The 23,649-nt window shown below is 41.1% G+C and overlaps 1 protein-coding gene across 1 annotated transcript in view; it reads right to left on the bottom strand.

Moving 5' to 3' along the window:
- Window positions 1–23,649, bottom strand: part of LOC149250731 (NAD(P)-binding Rossmann-fold superfamily protein) — a 326,674-nt gene that overhangs the window by 226,500 nt on the left and 76,525 nt on the right. The window contains exon 5 of the mRNA XM_089453731.1: window positions 1,939–2,151. Coding sequence (XP_089309857.1) covers window positions 1,939–2,151 — 213 coding nt within the window. The remainder of the gene's footprint in view (window positions 1–1,938; window positions 2,152–23,649) is intronic.

Genomic DNA, 23,649 nt, shown 5'->3' with positions numbered 1-23,649 from the left:
GCCAAGTGCTATGCAGAGCACCAGAGGGGCCAGCACAGCTGACGCAGAGGCTCCCAGAGCTGACGCGGGGCCTCTTGGGGCTGACACAGGCCAAGAAAGGCTGACGCAGGGCCAACGTGAGACAGAGAGGGGCTGACGCAGTACAGTTTGGGCAGACGCTGGGGTTGTAGAGCAATTTTGTGCTAAGGAGCTGCTGGAAGGATTTTCCTGGGTTTCAGCCAAGAGATTTCTCTCAAACTGTGAAGTATAGCTGCTAAGGAAATTCTCTGTTGGGTAGGCCAATTTCGGCACCCAGATTGTACTATGATATTGCTTAATAAGAAAACCCTCAGATAGTTGCACCGGGTTTCCCACATTGGGTTTTTCCGGGGACATTGGTCAAAAAATAATGGTGTCATGTGGTGTGTTTGTTCTTGTTTCTTTTAGTTGTTGATCTGTAATATGTTGAGCATGCACTAGTGTTTATTTTCAGTATTTACTTTGTAAATAACTTGATAAAAAAAAATAACAAGTAGGTAGGAATAAATCAGAAAAAAGTGCATGAAGGGTTTCTAAACTAAGTAAACTTAGAAACTTCAACATGGAGAGAAATCAAGAGTGAAGTGTGTGTCCAAATGACTATCAGGCCACCTCCTTTTATACTAAAACGTTGAGCACAAGTGGGAGTTATTTGGTTGCTGGACGACTTTCACGAATTGTCCCATAACACAAATAAATTCATATCTCCATGAATACTTATCGGAATTGGATGATCTTTAGATCAATCCTACACCTCTCGATCAGAGGGGTCCAAGAAAATATCAACTGCCATAAATAAGATGACCCACATGGATTTTGGCCCTAGTTGCCAATTTTAACATGGTGTGAATTTTTCAGATCAGCCCCATGGCTGAAAGTTTGCAGGGATTAGCTCCAGGAAGTCTCTAATGTGAGGTGAACTTTCTGGATTTGCAATAAAATGTATTATGGAGAATATCAACACATAAATATGTATTTTTAATTAAACTTTCATATTTTAACTTTTATGTATTTTTTAATTTAATTTTTCATATTTTATGTATTTTTTCATACACCAATTCATCGTTCAGTTCAGAAAAGTTTCAGGTTCTAATCCAGTCAGAGCCTTAGCCAGTCCCAGTTTTTAAACCATTGGTCTCCACGCGTCTCTTATATGCATTATCACATCCGCTCATCCCTGAAACTTGGTGGAACAGTCGATTTCTTTACTCTGTGTCTTTTGTTCATTTGTGTGAACCCTAAAATTTCTACATCAACCAACAGTATACCTGATGCTAGCAGCTACATTACCTATCCCTATTTACTATTGACATTTCAGGGATGGCTATTACAAACGAGCCACAACTTTCTATCTATAAGGAATTTAATTCTGGAAATTATGTGGCAGGGATCCTGAAACACGGATTGATATGCAGGAAATTATGTGGCCATTTACTATCATTTCCCTAACTCCCCACCTGTCAATTCACTAGTATAACAAACATATGAAAGGCACAAAGAGTGACCATTCTCTATGACTCTTGTTATGGGTATGATCTTGCCCTGTTGTGTCCAGATGTGATAATCCTCTATACAGAGTCCAGACTTTATATAATAAAATTAAAGCATTATTTCAAATTACTGCTATTTAGGAGTGTGTCCATATGCGTACTCTTAGACTTGCATATTTTATCTTGTGTTTCCTATTTTTTGGTCTACATGTTGCCATATGTTGTGTAACCCAACTATCCTTTTGTCTGATTAGTATTACACTTCAAAAAAATTATATTGTCAACCAACATAACAGAAAACATAACTTTAAAGTTTATGTACTAATTATAATCCAATACAAGAGTTGCTCTAGCAACTATCGAAATCAACATCCAACCTTAGTGGAAGCAAATTCTACACTAAAGAGAGAAAAGGAAGTCAAAATTCAACCTTAGTATCAATGTTGTCAATACAATCTAAAACAAAATCAGGCTGCCCTCCAAGAATTTCCCCCTCAGATGATGCATCATATAGCTGCACTCTAGCGTCAACTTTGCTCTCTGGAAATATGGATTTAAAATGTTTCTGAAGACAAAGTGCCTTTGAAGTCCCGACATCTTCTCTTGTGGCAACAGCATGTCGGTTTAGGGATGATAGGGACACCTGAAAATGACAATAAGACAAAAATAAAGTTCAGATCACAAGGTCTACAACAAAAAAAGTTCTAACATAATCTTGATATGTAATAACTAATAAGTAATAACCACCTCATACATGACTTGTGTATTTATGTCTACCATGTGAAGTAGACCGGTGAAACTGTAACATTATAGATGACATCCCAATTCTGTAAAATGAGAGTTTATCAGTAAACTATTTCCATGACATTGTGTTTTATTTCACCTAAATTTCTTGACAATCATATTCGACAATCATATTGCACAGAGAATCAGGTGTGAGGAAACCCAAGCTGGATACATGGAAGTTTGAAAATTTGTCCTAGAGTTTATAAAATAATAAATCACTAGGCATAAATTAAATGTAACTCGTTTCTCCTTTTTATGGAATTCCAGCTACTAAGAGAGTGGACCTCATATGTTAGATGCACAACAAACTAACCTTAACGCTCCTTTCCAATCACCTTTTGGTGTATATATTGGCTAAATTTCTGAACAGTTGTGTTCTTCGTCCCTTTTGTTTTGCTAGAACCTTACAAAAAATCTTAGCCCTCTTCTACAAAGCTTGACAGTAAAGTTTCTCTGGCGGGCTTACAAAGCCTCAAGAACTGAAGTCGTTTTGAGATGTCACCTAAGAGTTTCTTTCCACTGGGATGATCTGACTCTATGAGCTAAGACTCCATGAGGAAGTGGTGAGACACCAAACACTATCAGTTATTGCAGTGGAAACCAGGAATAAATCCTAATATCACTGAGAAGTCAAATGCTCCCTCACATATAGGGACTCCAATTTTTTAACGTTTAAATGACATGGTCAGACTCCATTATTTTAATATTTTGCCAACATGGTGTGGCTTCACACCTGAGTATCATTGTAATGAAGTTTGGGTGTGGTTCCCTTCCTTGGTGAAATTCCTCATATTACATTTAGAAAATGTATCACTGAGTTCAATTGTTCATTTCCTTTGGCTAGTCCTTCATCTGCTTCCTGAGTTAATAATGCATAAAAAGGTAGATTAAAGAATAACAATAAGAAATCTGCTCACCTTCTTGCAAGCACACTGTTTGTGATGTTCCCAATTTTGTGCATTCAAAAATCACTTAGGAGTTTTGCAAATTTTTGGATAATACTAAAAAGGGAAAATATTATTTTGTGAGATAAGGGAGAAATTATTATTTTATTGGGATGGCGACAAAATATTATTTTATTGGAGGAAGACAAATCATTATTTTAATGGAATGGCGGCAAATTAATATTTTATTGGAAAAGAGAGACAAATTATTATTTTATTGGAATGGAAGCAAATTATTATTTTATTTAAATGGATGCAAAAAGTGGAAAATGGACCCAACCAATTAAATAATAAGGAAAAAACGGATAATCTAGAAGCTAGAGGGAGGCTCCATGAAAAATTATAAAAGGAGGAACTCAATGGCAATTCATTCTATTTTATCATTTCTATTTGACATTGTGAAAAAGCTCAAGCGAGTTTCAAAGTTTCAAGTGAAACTCAATAGCTAATTTCGGTGGACTTTGAGTGCCACCCTAGTTAACTCAAGGGAAGATTACGTCACATCTTCCAAATGTGCTCATTGCAGGTGTTGAAGCGAGTTTGTTGAAGGATAAACCTTTTTAATCTTGGACATTCATTTTCAGAATTACATCAACGATTGAGAAGGTCAAATTGTTTGATTTCTAGGGTTCAAGAGAGCCAAGTTTCCAATCTCAAAAAGGGGTCGAATTATTCTTCCAGGAGTAGGGTCGAATTATTTCTCTTGCCAAGGCAACCAAGAGGCCATGTAGGAATAGCTACCAAGAGTACCGAGTCCTCTCCTTAAGAAGGCCAAAATCTGAGGGTTTATTTGTCCATTGGTTGGGTTAAATTTGCAGTGCCAAGAGAACAAATTTTGTCGAAGGGAACGAGCATATTTGCAAGGGTCAAGTTTGGGTTTCATTGAACCTCTTGCTTCGCATGAAAACACAATTGTTATTTTATCTTAGGGCTATATGGTTCTTTGCTTTAGATAATTGCATTTCATCATTTACATATTTAATTCACCCCACAACATCATAACATCATTAACAACATATTCAATTATACAAAAAGAACAATAACATCATCAATGCGGCGGAACATAAAGGAACAATAGAAGAAAAGCATTCACACATATAGACACCAGGATTGGTCTAAGACCATGGAAAAGCCCCACAAGGGGGAAAACCCTTTTTCTTATTAGATTGTCATAAAATGTTCAACAAAGAGAGAGTACAATGATCCAGATCTTCAACCACAAAACTATACAGCAAAATCAACCAAACAACATTCAAGAGATGAACCCAGCAACACAAATAATCAAAACCCTGATTCAAAAGCTTGTGGTCAACTGTCAACATTTGCAGTCAACTGACAAAATCTGCAGTCAATTGTCAAACTAAAACCCTAAGTCCCAACAACACAGAGAGAGGCGTGCGTGCAGTTGAAACTTTCCAACTACACAAATAGGCCTGCGTGTGTGCAGTTATAGCCAAAAATGTCTTGTGGCAACCTTGCGGCTGGAACCCAAAAACCCTAATCACACATGCAAGCTTCAAACCCTGCAATCTCGGACTTGTACGAACCAATCTCAGCAAACCAACCTCAGACCTGTGCGTGCCAAACCAAAGAAGAGAGAAAGAAGAATGCTTGATGAATAGTCTCCAAATGAGGGTCACTTGACTTGTATTTATAGCCATCCAAGGGTGTCCAATTTCTCTTTTGGGCTAACCTGTCCTTTTGTGCACATGTGGGTTTCCATATTAAAAATATATTTTTCCTCAACCAAATTAAATTCTTCCAAGGGCTAGGAGGGGTCTTCCTTGATGAGGAAGATTGTCCAAAGGAGGGAATTTGTCTCTAAGCTGCCAAAAAATTAACAATTCCTCTCAGCTAGAGAAATTACCGACTGCAACATATGTCTTATCACAAATATCTCGTCATCATCAAATGTCGTCTTTGCTCATCTCTACTCATCCCTACTCATCTCTGCTCTACTCATATGTTGAGCACTCTCTAATCTAAAAGAAGAAGAATTTGACATCGTAGGGGACCCTTATCTACCACCCTCTATCCATCGAGGAGACACTTCTACTACCCGGAATCACTGCCAACGGGAAGCCAATGTTGCTACCCGAGAATCTCCGCCAACGGGGAGCTAATGCTACGACCCAAGAAACTCTGTCAGCTAGGAGCCATTGCTACCACTCGGAAAACTCTGCCAACGGGGAACCCTGCTACAACTCATGAAACCCTACCATTGAGGAGCCCAATGCTATGACCCAGGAAACTCTGTCAGCGAGGAGCCAAATGCTACCACCCGCGAAACCACAGACTATAGGAGGGATGCCACTTACCTTATGAGGTAAGGATCGTGTCCATCCCATGTCAAAATTCCTAAACAAAATCCCTACTGCAGCAACTGATGATATTTCTCCTTCTTGTTAGAATTACATGAACAAGTTATTTGCAGTTTCCTACGACAAATATTGAAATACATACACTGCAACCTTCACTTAATTAATTTATATGTAGAAACAAGAGACTAAGCAAGAAGGAAAATATAACACAATAACATCGTTATTTTTGGACAAATGTCCCCGGAAAAACCCAATGCGGGAAAACCGGTGCAGCAGATCTGAGGGTTTATTATTATTGAGCAGTAGCAAATTCTGAATGCATCTCTAAATACCTCAAGGCTTATTCAGTTACAGAGAGTGAAATACTGGCAGAAAGATTTGTGAGATTGCCTCACACAATCACTAAGAAAAATCCTCGCTGATCCGGTCATTGCATGAGGTGCCTCTGGCAGGCCCTGCGCTGCCTCTACGCAGTCCTCAAGCAATCCCTCCATCAGCCTCCAAGTCTCACACCCCGGCTCTCGTCTTCTGAAACTGACTCTACTGCAAAATTACAGACTCTCTCTCACCCTCTGTGCTGCCTATGCATGGCCCTGCGTCAGCCTCTGTGTGAGAGCTTCTGGATCACTCTCTGCCTCTCTCTGATGATGATTCGTCGGTTGAGCAAATCTCTCTCTGGATGTTATCTCTACCCCTCAACTGCAAGAAATCTACTCGATCAGAATTTCCTCCTGAGAACTTATCACTTCAGAAATTCTATCTCTTGATCTCTCGGTGTGTCTTCCAAACGACCCTCAAGCTTCCTCAAATAATCTTCTCGTTGACATTCAACGGCCCAAGTTAAAAGCTAATCAATGGCTAAGATCATTTTAGCTTGATCCTAGCCTTCTTCTAGAATTTACAACTACAATTAGATTAATACCCATTAATATTTTTAATTTCCTAACTTTAGACTTAGGGGCCAAGTAAAAAATATTAATTATTTTAATAAAATTGTTTCTGGGTGGAATTTCCCTAAACGCTTTCTAGGTCCTTTGTAATACATGTACCCAAGCCTCCCTGCAAAATTTGAGGCCTAGAGCACATCCGATGCTACCCCAAATCAACACTCCCTCTTAGCGAGGAATGTGCTCTAGCAATATACGCTATTGCATACTGCTCTAACTCTGAAGCATCGTCCTCTGCGCTACTGATGTCTGACATGTTGTCCACCAACTACTGCGTTGTTGCTGCAACTGTACTGCTGCTGACACTGCCACTGTCAACACTGCATTCGTACTACAGCTCCCTCTCAAGTGCTGCATCTGTGTTGCTGCTAGCACTGCCACTACACTGCAAATTGTTGCTGCTACTCCATCAGCAACGGAAAAACATCCAAAATTATTGAACTAACTGTGTTCAGTATGATACCACGTGAATGTTGGAGCCTGACTGCTACTAGTCTCTGCACTGACCCTCTGAATCTACTATGCTACAGCTGACCTCTTCTTTGTGCCATCTGCACTGCACTACTCAGTCTCTAGGGCTCCTAGCTACTGCAATTGTCTCCCCTGTTGTAACATTATTTGGTTTTGATAAGTTAGTATATTAGCCAAAAATAATTTTAAAATGTTAAGTTAGGATATGGATGCAAAAGAAAGAAAAGTTAAAATGTTAGGCCAATTTAATGTTTTATAGGCATCCATATCAATAAAATGATAGGTGTTAGCTGCCCTAAACAAATAAGGCAAAAGAAAAATAAAATGTTAGGGAAGCAAAAAGAAAAGAATGGCTTCATTTCATATTTTTATAAATGCACAAGCTACTAGTCAAAATGTGCCACATTGGGAAAAGTCAAGTATTGTTTTCATGTGCAGAAGAAAAAGGCAAAGGAGCAAAGGTTTTACTCTAAAGAGTTATATATCAATTAATTTTGGTATATTAATTCCCTATCCCTAAGTTTTAAAAACCCCAAAGTTCCCCCTCCGCTCATACTTTGGTGTATTAATCACCTATTCCTAAGTTTATTACCCCCCTCATACATTGCAAATATTCCCCACTATGCGGTAAATTAACTCCCGCCAACCCCACCGGGTGCCCTGTCACGTCATGCTAATTCTCTGCCACCTCTCACCTCATCTCCACCCATCTCCCAAGCTCGGACGACCCAAGCAGTATTTCAGCCCCCCCTCACCATCCAAACTTTACCGTCGGGGGGGGCCGAAATGGGCGGTATTTCAAACCACGCACGCCCCTATCTGTCAACACCATAGCCTTTCGGACCCCCCTCAAGCGAAACTGCTTACCGCTCCCCCCCCTTCGAAAAGTTGTTTTTCCACTTGCTGATACCATTCCTCTACACATTGCGCTCCCACCACTCATCTTCTGCCACGTCATTTACCCATTAACTCCACCAATTACATCCGCTCCCTCCAAAATTAAGTCGTTAAGCAGTAAATGGTTTAGTCGTTAATCCAACGGACCTGCGCCACCTTCAACGGAAAAACCACACTGTTATATAAACCTCCCTTTCACTCATTAACTGGTTACTGAATTCATGCACTGTCACTGTTATTGCTTTGTTACAGGTTTGTTGGACTAAACTTTGACATTTTCACCCGCCAGTGACACTGTCTGCTCACTCGTTTTCAGCCTATTGCCTTTGTTCTTGCCCCCAAAACCTGACTCCTCTCTGTGTATTGAAACCTCCAATCCAATTTTCACTACTGTCCTTAGCCTTATCCAAAGATGCCTCCAAAGGACAAGGGACCAAAGGAACCTGTCAATCCTCTGATCTATCCTCCCATTGATTTTCACCACATCCCTTTAGCTGACAGAGACCTTAAAATCCATGAAACTCTCTGCGAATTTGACCTCTTTGAGATGTATTGTTGGCTCAAAGACAAATACATAGACAAATCTGATGACATTCAGTTGTGGGAGTCCAATTTACCCCACTATATTTTTCCTCGTACCCACAGCACCCCAGAATTTGTTAGGAAGTGTCATGCATCTTATTTGCCAAGCCAAAGGGCCATCATTACCCCTACTAGAGAAATTATGTTTACTATTGATGCAGGAGCATCTAGACCTAGCCAGCAATGTGATAGTGTGATCACATGTTGTGGTTAACAAGGAGTGGAGAAGAAAATTGATTACTAAGTTCTTATTAGTTATTAATTATGATACATCTTTGATTGAGCATAAGATTCCTTTGAAACCAGAAGCAAAACCCTTTCAGCAAAAACTAAGAAGAATCAATCCCATACTACTTCCAACCATTGAGAAAGAACTTAAAAAGTTGCTTGATGCTCATATCATAGTACCTTTAAGGTATTTTGATTGGGTAGCCAACCTAGTTCCTATCAGATAAAAATTAAAAATAAATAAAATAAAATAAAAATAAAATAAAATGAAAAATAAATAAATAAAAAATAAAAATAAAAAAAAATGGTGAGATTAGGCTATGTGTAGACTTCGAAATCTAAATAAATCATCTTTAAAGGATAACTATCCATTGCCCAAAATGGATCATCTACTTCAGAAAGTTTCAAGTGCAAATAGGATTTCTATGCTAGATGGATTTTTTGGTTACAACTAGATCATGGTAAGTCAAGCTGACCAAGACAAAACTGCTTTCACCACACCTTGGGGTACATTTATGTATGCTAGAATGCCATTTGGGTTAACCAATGTTGGAGCCACTTTCTAGAGAGCCATGGATCTAGAATTTGTAGGTAAAACATCTGAATTTACTGTCATTTATTTAGATGATTTAACTGTTTTCTCTGATTCTGATGAAAATCATTTAAAACACTTGAGCAAGGTTTTTGACAAGTGCAGGAAATTCGGCATATCCATCAATCCGAAGAAATCTTTATTTGTTATAAAGGAAGGAAAATTACTAGGGCATATAATCTCCAAGGAGGGAGTTATAATTGACCCAAAGAGAGTTTCAGCTATTCAGACCCTATCTCTACCAAGGAATAAGAAAGAGATACAAACCTTCCTTGGAAAAATTAATTTTCTCAGAAGGTTCATCCCTAATTATGCAGAGATAGTTAAGGATATAACTGATATGCTAAAGAAAAACAATGAAGTGAAATGGATAGTTTCTGCTAGATATGCTTTTGATCAGATCAAAAAGGCTATATCTGAGGCCCCTACATTAGCTAGCCCTGATTATTCTTCACCTTTTAGCATATTTTCTTTTGCATCCGAGACAACCTTAGCTGTTGTACTTTTACAGAAGAACACAAATGGTGATGACCAACCTATAGCCTTCTTTTCCAAAGTTATGAGGGATGCTGAACTTAGGTATGATATTATTGAAAAACAAGCTTATGCCTTAATTCAAGCCCTCAAAGCCTTTAGAACCTATGTCTTGCATTCACACATTACAGCTTATGTCCCTAATCATGCTATTAAAATTGTTTTGACCCAGCCTGATACTGATGGAAGAAGAGGGAGATGGATTGCTAAAATCCTTGAATTTGACCTTGAAATTAAGACCACAAAGCTAGTAAAAGGCCAAGGCCTGGCCAAATTGTTGGTTGAATCCAACTGCAAAGTATTGGGGATAAATTTGGTTTCTGAAATTTCATCTGGGGAGAATCCACAAGAACTTTCCTTAATAGTTAGGGAGAATCCACAAGAACCTTCCTTAATATCTGAGGAGAATCCACAAGAACCTCCTCCTCTTATAGAAGGGGAGAACCCACAAGAACCTCTTTCTTCATATCAAGCCATTCTTGTTCACATAGATCAGAAATATCTACTCTCTGATTGGTACTCTGATATTGTGCAGTTTCTTAGGGATTTTCAATGTCCAGCTGATCTTAACTTGAAGCAGTGCAAAGCCCTGAAGCTTAAAGCAGTAAAATACTGCATTATCAATGCTAATCTATACTGGAAAGACCCTCTTAATATCCTTCTTCTTTGTTTAACTGAAAATGAAACAGAGGGAATTATAGATCAGTTCCATGCAAGGTTTTGTGGTGGACACTATGCCTGGAGAGCAATAGCTACAAAATTTTAAACGCCGGTTTCTACTAGCACTTTTTAAAGAAGTTGGACCAAGAGTAAGAAGTTGCATACCATGCCAATTATTTGCAAGAAAACAGAAACTATCAGCACTTCCTTTGGTTCTAGTATTGGTTCATGCTCCTTTTCTACAATGGGGGTTGGACTTTATAGGGAAAATTCATCCACAATCAATTAATCAACACAAATGGATTTTAACTGCTACAGAGTCCAGACTATTTTACCAAGTGGGTAGAAGCCATACTTGTTAAAAATGCAACTGATACTGTTGTCATTAAATTTCTTGAAGAAAAAATCCTATCAAGATTTGGATGTCCTCAATAGATTGTTACAGATAATGCAGCAGCTTTCAGCATTGTTAAAATGATTGAGTTCTGTCAAAAGTATTCAATCCTATTACACCATACTATCCACAAGGTAATGGGCTAGCAAAGTCCTCCAACAAGAGCTTAGTTAAGGTCATTAAGAAGACTCTTGAAGACCATAAAAAGAGTTGGGACAGCCACCTAATCCATGCAATTTGGGCAAATAGAGTTTCTCCTAAGAGATCAACAGGCAAGTCTCCTTTCCAATTAGTTTATGGCAAGGAAGCAGTTTTTCCTACTCATTTAGCTTTACCTGTTATGAGATTCCTTTAGGAATCCTATGAAGAAAAATATGATTTCTCAAGAAGGATTAATCAAATTATTGAGTTGAATGAAGACAGGGATGAAATTCAGTACAAGCTAAGGAAATACCAAAATAAGATGAAAGAACTGTTTGACAGAAAGGCTAGAGAAAGAAATTTCAAGAAAGGTGACCTAGTGCTTAGATGGGATACAAGGAGAGAAGATAAAGGCAAGCATGCAAAATTTGACAACCTCTAGTTTGGTCCATTTAGCATTACAGAAGTCAAAGGGAACAATACATTCATCCTACAAAATTTGGAAGGAGAGTATTCCTCATTGCCAGTCAATGGGAAATACTTGAAACATTACATTCAGTATTAATTTTTCATCCATTCATTCATCATCTGTAAATATCCGGAGAGTTTATTTTATTTTTGAAAAATTTGCAAGTATATGTTTCAACAAAGACTCCATAGCCCGAGGAGAAGGCACTTGGACCTGCTTGTTCTCTGCATCCCACAGGGGGAAGCAGTCCCCAGCTGGAGCCGATGTTGTAACTTTATTTCGTCTCACCCCCTAGCTCTCGGCTTCTGAAACTGGACTCTGCTGCAAAATTTCAGACTCTCTCTCACCCTCTGCGTGGCCCTGCATGGCCTTGCGCTTTCCTTTGCGTAAGAGTTGTTGGATCACTCTCTGCCTCTCTCTGTTGATGATTCTCCGGCTGAGAAAATCTCTCTCTCTCTCTCTCTGGATGCTATCTCTACCCCTCAACTGCAAGAAATCTACTCGATCAGAATTTCCTCCTGAGAACTTCTCACTTCAGAAATTCGATCTCTTGATCTCTCGGTGTGTCTTCCAAATGACCCTCAAGCTTCCTTAAATAATCTTCTCGTTGACATTCAACGGCCCAGATTAAAAGTTAATCAATGGCTAAGATCATTTTAGCTTGATCCTCATCTTCTTCTAGAAGTTACACCCACAATTAGATTAATACCCATTAATATTTTTAATTTCCTAAGTTTAGACTTAGGGGCCCATTAAAAAATATTAATTATTTTAATAAAATTGTTTCTGGGTGGAATTTCCCAAAACGCTTTCTAGGTTCTTTGGAATACATGTGCCCAAGCCTCCCTGCAAAATTTGAGGCCTAGAGCACATTTGATGCTACCCCAAATCAACATCCCACTGCCTAGAGATAATAGGAGGAATACCACTTACCATAAATGGTAAGGATCGTGCCTATCCTATTATCTATTGATCTTCCCAACTTGACCCTCAAGAGTCAATGGTAGAACAACTGCATCTCTAGCTTGAGCAAGATGCCACTTACCATAACTAGTAAGGATAGTGCCTAACTCAAGCAGCCAGCACCCATTGGCCAGGTGGGTGGGAAAAACAGATGCCAACTAGGGTATACTCTCCATAGACCAAGATAGGAGAGCTACATATTCCACCCTATGGATGTAATTCTTCCTGTACGAGAGGTATAGTTCAGCAGTTAAGACTTTTCCTTGAAAATAAATCACCAGCTAGATCTGAAGTTTACATATTCATTCTAGAGGAGGACAGGCTTGGTAATTTCAGGGGTTGAGTACCTAATAGACCGAGTTTCTCCTTGCAATCAGAGAGCAGAATTAAATTAAAACAAGTGGCTTTGTTCTGAAGTGATTTGTGAAATGTGTGGTCTCTATTCAAGTTGTTCGAAGCTCCTATTTGCAGGCTGAGTATTTCCCATAGCTCCATCTCTCATTCAGTGGGTTTGAAGGACGAATTTCTCTACTACATCAGTTGGTATGAGTTGCTGATGTAATTCCTGAGCATGTATATCAGATCTGAATTTTATTGTTATAGCTCTCTTAACAAAGGAGTCATTGTGATATTCTTGCAGGAGATTCCTCTATTCCGCTGAGGAAATCATTGTTAAAACCACATTGAAGCATCTTCCAGGTTCCTTGTGTTTTTATTGTATATATCAGCTCTATGTTTAGTCCATAAATCTAAAGGTGTACCTCTTGTTTACTAATGGTAATGACCTATGTCACTTCTTAGTGATATATAAATGTTATGCTTCTGATCTGAAGTGTTTTTCTTGAATATATATTTGGTATTGTGAGTATTACATTGAATGAGAAACACAAAAATGCACCTACATCCATGTGTCACTAAACTGTTTGACAATTTGCCTCACTGAAAACTCAATCAAACTCAGAATTTTTGGGAAATTTTGAGATATCTCGAGTAATATTACACTGTTATTATTTTTTAAACATATATTTTTCATTTTATGAGGAAAGTATAACTGATGGATGCAGTATAAATGTCTTTGAGCTCAGGAAATACCAAAATAAGATGAAAGAACTGTTTGACAGAAAGGCTAGAGAAAGAAATTTCAAGAAAGGTGACCTAGTGCTTAGATGGGATACAAGGAGAGAAGATAAAGGCAAGCATGCAAAATTTGACAACCTCTGGTTTGGTCCATTTAGCATTACAGAAGTCAAAGGGAACAATACATTCATCCTACAAAATTTGGAAGGAGAGTATTCCTCATTGCCAGTCAATGGGAAATACTTGAAACATTACATTCAGTATTAATTTTTCATCCATTCATTCATCATCTGTAAATATCCGGAGAGTTTATTTTATTTTTGAAAAAAATTGCAAGTATATGTTTCAACAAAGACTCCATAGCCCGAGGAGAAGGCACTTGGACCTACTTGTTCTCTGCATCCCACAGGGGAAGCAGTCCCCAGCTGGAGCCAATGTTGTAACTTTATTTCGTCTCACCCCCTAGCTCTCGGCTTCTGAAACTGGACTCTGCTGCAAAATTTCAGACTCTCTCTCACCCTCTGCGTGGCCCTGCATGGCCTTGCGCTTTCCTTTGCGTAAGAGTTGTTGGATCACTCTCTGCCTCTCTCTGTTGATGATTCTCCGGCTGAGAAAATCTCTCTCTCTCTCTCTCTGGATGCTATCTCTACCCCTCAACTGCAAGAAATCTACTCGATCAGAATTTCCTCCTGAGAACTTCTCACTTCAGAAATTCGATCTCTTGATCTCTCGGTGTGTCTTCCAAATGACCCTCAAGCTTCCTTAAATAATCTTCTCGTTGACATTCAACGGCCCAGATTAAAAGTTAATCAATGGCTAAGATCATTTTAGCTTGATCCTCATCTTCTTCTAGAAGTTACACCCACAATTACATTAATACCCATTAATATTTTTAATTTCCTAAGTTTAGACTTAGGGGCCCATTAAAAAATATTAATTATTTTAATAAAATTGTTTCTGGGTGGAATTTCCCAAAACGCTTTCTAGGTTCTTTGGAATACATGTGCCCAAGCTTCCCTGCAAAATTTGAGGCCTAGAGCACATTTGATGCTACCCCAAATCAACATCCCACTGCCTAGAGATAATAGGAGGAATACCACTTACCATAAATGGTAAGGATCGTGCCTATCCTATTATCTATTGATCTTCCCAACTTGACCCTCAAGAGTCAATGGTAGAACAACTGCATCTCTAGCTTGAGCAAGATGCCACTTACCATAACTAGTAAGGATAGTGCCTAACTCAAGCAGCCAGCACCCATTGGCCAGGTGGGTGGGAAAAACAGATGCCAACTAGGGTATACTCTCCATAGACCAAGATAGGAGAGCTACATATTCCACCCTATGGATGTAATTCTTCCTGTACGAGAGGTATAGTTCAGCAGTTAAGACTTTTCCTTGAAAATAAATCACCAGCTAGATCTGAAGTTTACATATTCATTCTAGAGGAGGACAGGCTTGGTAATTTCAGGGGTTGAGTACCTAATAGACCGAGTTTCTCCTTGCAATCAGAGAGCAGAATTAAATTAAAACAAGTGGCTTTGTTCTGAAGTGATTTGTGAAATGTGTGGTCTCTATTCAAGTTGTTCGAAGCTCCTATTTGCAGGCTGAGTATTTCCCATAGCTCCATCTCTCATTCAGTGGGTTTGAAGGACGAATTTCTCTACTACATCAGTTGGTATGAGTTGCTGATGTAATTCCTGAGCATGTATATCAGATCTGAATTTTATTGTTATAGCTCTCTTAACAAAGGAGTCATTGTGATATTCTTGCAGGAGATTCCTCTATTCCGCTGAGGAAATCATTGTTAAAACCACATTGAAGCATCTTCCAGGTTCCTTGTGTTTTTATTGTATATATCAGCTCTATGTTTAGTCCATAAATCTAAAGGTGTACCTCTTGTTTACTAATGGTAATGACCTATGTCACTTCTTAGTGATATATAAATGTTATGCTTCTGATCTGAAGTGTTTTTCTTGAATATATATTTGGTATTGTGAGTATTACATTGAATGAGAAACACAAAAATGCACCTACATCCATGTGTCACTAAACTGTTTGACAATTTGCCTCACTGAAAACTCAATCAAACTCAGAATTTTTTGGAAAATTTTGAGATATCTCGAGTAATATTACACTGTTATTATTTTTTAAACATATATTTTTCATTTTATGAGGAAAGTATAACTGATGGATGCAGTATAAATGTCTTTGAGCTCACATTTTAGTTTTTTAAAATAAGTTTGCATCCATAAGGGTTGAAGCATTCAGCATCGACAATCTTATAAGTGTTCATATAGCATAAAAGCATGTTGCTGCTATGGTTTCATGAGAGACACGCAAAGCCTGTTGCCATTTGTGAGCTCAAGCAATCACAAGCAGTGGGACCCATGATACAGAAGAAGTACACTTTTATTTGCTTAATTATTGATCTGGCTGGCAAACTTCACTGTCCTACTGATCCTTGCAGAGAAAACCCACATGCAAGAAAGGTACAGCTACTGGGTTTATGAAATTGTTCTCTAACCAGAGATTATAGAACCACAAGTTTAGAGTCCAGCTAAAACAAACAGTAGTATTAGCTATGATTAAAGTAAAAGAAATGCTTAGGATTGCCAAAAGATTGTTTATTATGCAATATCAGCCTAACCAACGATAGCAAAAAAAGCACAGCATAATCACGTCAAATGTTGGAATACCCTCCCAATTCACACACTAACAAGGTATGTCATGAAGCAGCAATTGCACGTCGTTCATACAAATGCCATTACAACCAGATCGGGCATCGAACCGATCAACCACAAAACCACAAACCACACCAGAACTGGGAAAAAAATAGTTGACCCAAAAATACATAAATATACAAATTTTGGAAAAGAAGCAGTGTTCCACGAAGACACATCCCCCAAGGTGGGATTGTTAGGTCCCCTATAATACTAGCGTAGCCTCACATTGTTATTGTTGTGCCCCATGTAGCCCCCATATTGTTATTGTTCTCTCACATAGAATCTCAACATTGTTAATATTGAGCCCTTACATTATTATTGTCATGTAGGCCATGATTATGTTATGACCCCTTAGATTCTCATATATACCAAGGAGGTCTTGTCATTTGTATCATCCAAGAATTGTTCATTTATGTGATGTAAAGGAGGTTGCCCCCTCTGTAATGTTCCAAACTAGGAAAAATAGTGCTATGCAAAGCGAACAATAAAAACAACACCATAAAATTAAATCAGACCATCAAATCACAAAATTGGCAACCAAACTGCGATGTCTACTCATTTTATTAAATGGGAAGAGGTGTAAAACAAGGTGTTGGAATGTATGCACCTAGGCTTGCTCTGGGCAAGCTAGCAAAAGCCCAAAATGAACAATGGAACACCCTCCTCAAATTTGTTGCTAATCCGGCCCAAGAACTGCATTGTTACTGCCCAGAAAGGTGTTGTTGTCTAAAATGATCTGTTGTTAGAGCCTTTCCTGTTGCTCAAAAAATTCTAGGAAATTAATCCCAGCCTCTACGCAAGAAACCCAAAATAACCCACAAAGGAATTGGCCAAATGTTGACCTCGAAATTTTGGCCCAAATTCTCCCTAGCTCCTCTAGCTATTGGCTGATTTGGGACCCCTGTTTGATCCCTCAGATCTACCCAGAAAATTCTATAAAATTAGGAGTGTACTCCTTGCCAAAAACCCAGAAAGGGTTTCCCTTGGTTCCAACCTTCAAAAATTGACCCTTCACAGCTTGGCCCTCCTCCAAATACGAATTTTGTTGTTGTGACTGATCTTGTCAATCTATGCACTCCCAGCTCCAGCAATCCTCCTCAAATGGCCCTCCAAATGATCTCCCAGCTCCCCAGCTCCAAATCCCCGGGATAATGTTGCCCCAACAAATCTCACTCCAATGGCTGCGTAGTCTTGCGCTGCTGTTACTCTCCCTGTTCTGCGTTGTTGTTACTCTCCCTACTCTGCGTTGTTGCTACTCTCCCTGCTACTAGAACTCAACCTCCTTGCTGCTATTTTCCTACTGTTGTAACTCGACCTTCTCGCTGCTCCTTTCCCTGTGGCTGTAACTCAGCCTCCTTGTTGTTACTTCCCCTGCTGCTGGAACTCGACTACAGCTGTTGTAACTCGTCACCCTACTGTTGAAACTCGACAATAGCTAGTTTTAATTCGTCTCCCTCTTGCTGCTACGAACTAAGATGAAGAACTACTCCCTCCTAGGGCTGGCGCTCGAAGTTCACTGAGCAAGGGTTGAGATCTCTGCTTGGAGACACTCGTGTGCTAAACAACACAGTAACCCAACTAAGCAGCTCGAGCAACTAAGATTGAGTTCAATATGTCAAAAAAGATCATGAAATGAGGGGAGTTGGCTTCCTTATATAGTTTTCGTGGAGATCTTTTCCCTCCATTTTCCCTCCATCACGGGTCCGTCAATCAACCATTGATTTCCCCTCCACACAAATAGAACAAGTGAATGTGTATTCTCCTAGTGTGGGTGGCCCCCATGTATAACTTAACCACACCGAAATAACTTCTACTAAGTCTAGTTTCCTAATAAAATCGAATAGGCCCCATCACCTCCAAAATTGGCCTCAAAATGTAGAGACTAATCCTGTTCCAAAATAATTTAGGAAGGGACATTACATTCCTCCCCTCCCAAATGTTGCTTGTCCCCAAGCAACTTCAGTGCTAGATGCTCAAGTATGTGCTCGCCCTCCCAAGTAGCATCTTCATCCGCAACCTCCTCCAATGCACCAAAAATCGCTTATCCTCGAGCAATGCCTGAACAAGCATCCTCTCTAACTGTTGCTCCCCACTGTCACCACAAAATGTGCTAGGGTCCCAGATGTGCCACTAAATTGTCCCTGACCTCGGCACTGTCCTGATATGAAAGAATCCTTCAATACCCAAATCCTAGGCCATCATATCCAACATGAAGCTCCCCTCGCTCCACTCACTATCCTGCCCGATATAGGTACGAGAAGTCCCCTGCTCCATCAGTGACTCGCTAAAGCCCAAAGGAAGATCTATATGATCTCCCCCTGTAGTAGCCAACGCATCCCTAAAGCTTATTGAGCTGTGAAGAGTTGTGATGCCCCAGTTCACTGCTAGTCCTAGAGTGGTGTCACCATGCTAACATTGCGCTACTTTGCCCATGACATACTTCCCATCATGCGCAGACAGTATCCTCCTCTCCTGGAACTCGATGGTGGAATACTGATAGAGGCGAGACACATCCTGCCCCGACATCTCCATGATGCCAAAGTCTACCCATCTAAATCTAACTCCGAACCGGTGCAGCCATAAAGAAATCCAGACGCGACATCCGATTAAGGCCACTGTGTACCCCCATGTGCCAACCCCAGAGTGAACTAGACCACTCTTTGCCATGACTCCGACCATCACGAGATAGAGTGATCTATCAATCAACTGAATCCCTGCATCCCCTAGTTGGACCTGCTGCAACATAGCTCTAACAACTACAGGAATCCATCCATGCCTCATCTCTAGTCCCTGCATGTGATCAATATATAGGCTCCATATATCGTGGGCTAATCTGATGCATGCTAATCTGCCCTGTGCCTGCCACTGTGTAGTACCGATGATCGTTGGAAGCCACGTGTGCCAAATATCTACCCCCGAATGCAACCAAAAGATGGGTATCCAATACTCGTAATCGACTCAGGGTATGTGGATCCCTCCTATCCCTGCCAACCATCTCCCCTGGGTCTACCATCCGCCCTCTCCATAATGTGCCAATATAAGGTCTTGAGCCCAAACATACTGGAAAACTACCTCAGTCGCACCTGATATCATCGGCTCATGCATTGTCCCAACATGCCCTGAGAAAAGAGTGACACATGTCTCCCTTGTGACTAGCTCCCTAGACGTAGGCTCGGTGATGAATGATATGCCACCCCTGCAGATGATCACCTCATCCCCCAACCTGTGGCTATCAACTGACGCACCAACCCAATACCACTGTTGAAAAAGTCTCCCCCCTATTGCGCTGAGTGTCACCCAAATATCTCGGGTGAGCTCCTTGCCCCCTATTGTTCATGCCCATAGTGTAGAAAGTCGACAACAAAATCGACTGAGCCCATGTGGGATGTAGAAGAGGGTCAGACGTGTGAGTCCTCGTGGATACCATCAAGTATCACTCATTTGTGTCCCCGTCGATCTTGGGGGAACTACGCGCAAAGTTATGCTCGGTGTTTCCGTCCAAGGGTTTCCCTAGGGGCAACACTCCAAGACCTCGTTGTGCAGCACTATACACCCCTGCATACCACCGATCATCCCAATACTCCTAGACATGTCATTGTACACTGCGGCCTACCCCTGTACACCGTTGGATACCCTCGGCTACGACTATGCCATCTTGTACCATCTTGACTCTTTCCTGTGTCACTGTACCTGTCACTCCCCGCATGTACTCAATGCGATGTGAGGCACTCCCACTCCACAGTGTAATCCAACATACTACGGCACACCCCCATGCGTCTCCATGCCCATCTGCAAACCACTACTCCACGCTAGATGCTCCTACCCATCCCTGAATGAGATGGCCTAAAGCTGTGTCCATATGCGTTGACCCGCATCCAACTTGTATCATCACCTCCATTGTCGCATCAGCATGCTCTCCGATGAGGGGACCTCCCCTCCAAGTCCTCCCTAAGGGACCCAAGAAGTCAATCTCCCCAGGTGTCATGCCACCACCACTCTGCTCCTTTGTGTCCCACACAAATGCGAAGAATCCCCATCTCCATACAAGGCACTATCTGGTGGCCTGTCAATGACACCTCCTTCGACAAACTCCTGCCAGAGTATGCTGATCACCTAGTGATCCCGTGTACAAATGCCATACCAAGACAACCAAAAGACTCTGTCCATAAACTGGTTGGCCACTAGTGCTGACCGAGACTCCCCTAGCGAATGTGCACGCTAGGTCAATTGTACCATCCAAGTTGTAGTCAACCGGCATACCTGGGAAATGATAGGCAGTCCAACCGGGAACACAATGCCAGCCTGTGTTGTCGATATCCCCAGTGCCTAGAAGCTCCTGCTAAGCTACACCCAGGTCCACCACCATCTCCAGAGCCCATTCCATAGGGTAACAACTCAGAATCTCTCGCCATCCAACCCCAAGAGAGGTATCTAATGCACAAACTCCTGCACATTGAACAACCCCAGCATGTGGGTATTGCACCCTGTGCAACTCAAGTCGTCTCATCTCACTATCTTGGTCAATACATGAAATCTGACTAGGTAGCTCTGTCTCTCTCTGTCCAATGGGCCAAGGTAACCTAACAATGTTGCCAACCCTGTCAATGTATGCCCGAAGAGGATTGCTCTCACGCCCCAATGTGCACTCTAGCTGCGCCAGTAGGGAATCCAACCGCTCCCCAATGTGAGTCAATTTGGTCGTGGACTCAGCACAAACCGCTCTCATGCCCTTTAGCGCCTCATTCTGTTGCAGAATAGCCTCACGCACTAACATGACCTTCCTTTGTAATGCTAGAAGGTCGGCCTGAAACTAGTGGAACTGTCGTGGGCGTCTTTCACCTGTAAACTCGGTCACAGCTCCAGATACCTCAACAATTCTTAACATCTCGTCCATGGGTGGCACTCACTCAACAGATGGCTCTATGTGTGTAGGCTCTATCCTCTTCAGCAAGGTGTCAACTGGGGCTATCAAAGAGGTCACTAAAAAAGGTGACTCTTGCGCCACACCGGGTATATCGATGTGCTCCTCAGGCTCCTGGTATCTAAAGCCAAGTCTCCACCAGCAAAAGCGCCCCCTGGTCTCACCCTCTAACTGTCTTTGTCCTGCCTGCTCCTTTTCAAGAGATTTGTTGCCTTGATCTGGTCGGCTTTCCCCACATGACATAGATGGTTGCACCCCCACGGCCTGCTCACCTCTAACGTCTCCGTTGTAAGGGTGAGGATGCGTTTGGTCTGTCACCCTCCTCAACTGGGCCAACCTCTCATCGTCCCAATGAATTCTACCCCAGAATTTCTGCATACTGGATTTCCCTTGAGCCATGGGTTTGTCTCCGGTTTCACCCGTCACTATGCACTCATACCCAAAGCTTCCATGATCTTCTGGCTAATTTCCCACAGTTGGGCCAAGATCATGCTTTGATACCACTGTAATGTTCCAAACTAGGAAAAATAGTGCTATGCAAAGCGAACAATAAAAACAACACCATAAAATTAAATCAGACCATTAGACCACAAAATTGGCAACCAAATTGCGTTTTTCTACTCATTTTATTAAATGGGAAGAGGTGTACAACAAAGTGTTGGAATGTGTGCACCTAGGCTTGCTCTAGGAAAGCTAGAAAAAGCCCAAAATGAACAATGGAACACCCTCCTCAAATCTGCTGGTAATCCGGCCCAAGAGCTGCATTGTTACTACCTAGAAAGGTGTTGCTGCCTGAAATGATCTGTTGTTAGAGCCTTCCATGTTGCTCAGAAAATTCTAGGAAATTAATCCCAACCTCTACGCAAGAAACCCAGAATAACCCACGAAGGAATTGGCCAAATGTTGACCTCGAAATTTTGGCCCAAATTCCCCTAGCTCCTCTAGTTGCTAGTTGAGTTGGGACCCCTGTTTGACCCCTCAGATCTGCCCAGAAAATTCTATAAAATTAGGAGCGTACTCGTTCCCAAAAACCTTGAAAATCCCAGAAAGGGTTTCCCTAGGTTCCAACCCTCAAAAATTGACCCTTCACGGCTTGGCCCTCCTCCAAATACGAATTTTGTTGCTGTGATTGAACCTGTCAATCTATGCACTCCCAGCGCCAGCAATCCTCCTCAAATGGCCCCCCAAATGATCTCCCATCTCCCCAACTCCAAATCCCCAGATTAATGTTGCCCCAACAAATCTCACTCCAATGGTTGCGCAATCCTTGTGCTGCTGTTACTCTCCCTGTTCTGCGCTGCTGTTACTCTCCCTGCTCTGCGTTGCTGCTACTCTCCCTGCTGCTGGAACTCAGCCTCCTTGCTGCTATTTTCCTGCTGCTGTAACTCAGCCCTCCTACTGCTCCTTTCCCTGCCGCTGTAACTCGACCTCCTTGTTGTTACTTCCCCTGCTATTGAACTCGACTACAGCTGTTGTAACTCGTCTCCCTACTGTTGGAACTCAACTATAGCTTGCTGTAACTCGTCTCCCTGCTGCTGCTACGAACTGAGATGAAGAAGAACTCCCTCCTAGGGCTGGCAATCGAAGTCCACCGAAGCAAGGGTTGAGATCTCCGCTTGGAGACACTTGTGTGCTAAACAGCACAGTAACCCGACTAAGCAACTCGAGCAACTAAGATTGAGTTCAATATGTCAAAAGATAATGAAATGAGGAGAGCTGCCTTCCTTATATAGATTTCATGGAGCACTTTTCCCTCCACTTTCCCTCCATCATGGGTCCCTCACTCAACCATTGATTTCCCCTCCATGCAAATAGAACTAGGGAATGTGTATTCTCCTAGTGTGGGTGGCCCCCACATATAACTTAACCACACCGAAATAACTTCTACTAAGTCTAGCTTCCAAAATTGGCCTCAAAATGTAGAGATTAATCTTGCTCCAATCGAGACACGCGTTTTGGACGTTGCGAAAACGTGCCCTAACATTTTTGGTTCTTAGGACACACGTCTTACGAAAAGTGACATTTAAAACCTGCAACATGGTTTATTTTTGGGTTTTTTTGTCATTGATCGCCACTGAAGTCGAGTTTGCTCGCGGCCAAAATCAAATTTGTTGTGCAGTGTGAGGAATTCCATCATATTCGAGCGCAATGCTCACAACTGCACATTGACATGGACCTGGAGATGCAAGAGACGAGTGTTCGCATGTTTTGTTGAGAATTTGGAGCACTTAGATTTCCTGTAAGTTGTGTTATAGCCTGCAGGACTTTCGTGTGTTGAAATAAAAATCCCAACTCCCTGTCATGTGCTCATTTCTCACTACACCTTCGAGGTCTAAGGGGAGGGAAAGCTTGATTAACACTTTGGTCAAAAATGAAGTTTGAACACATAATTTTATAGTTCATAAACTACCTTACGTGAAGTTTGAACATGATCAAACTTGTTTGAAGTTAATAACAAAAATTATAACATGAACAATGACCAATGAATT

The sequence above is a fragment of the Pinus tabuliformis genome, chromosome 7, assembly GCF_031772625.1.
Source record: "Pinus tabuliformis cultivar Carrire ecotype Pingquan chromosome 7, CPIR1, whole genome shotgun sequence".
Classification (NCBI taxonomy): domain Eukaryota; kingdom Viridiplantae; phylum Streptophyta; class Pinopsida; order Pinales; family Pinaceae; genus Pinus; species Pinus tabuliformis.
Note: the sequence above shows the minus strand (reverse complement) of the source record. Positions and strands in the feature narration are given on the sequence as shown.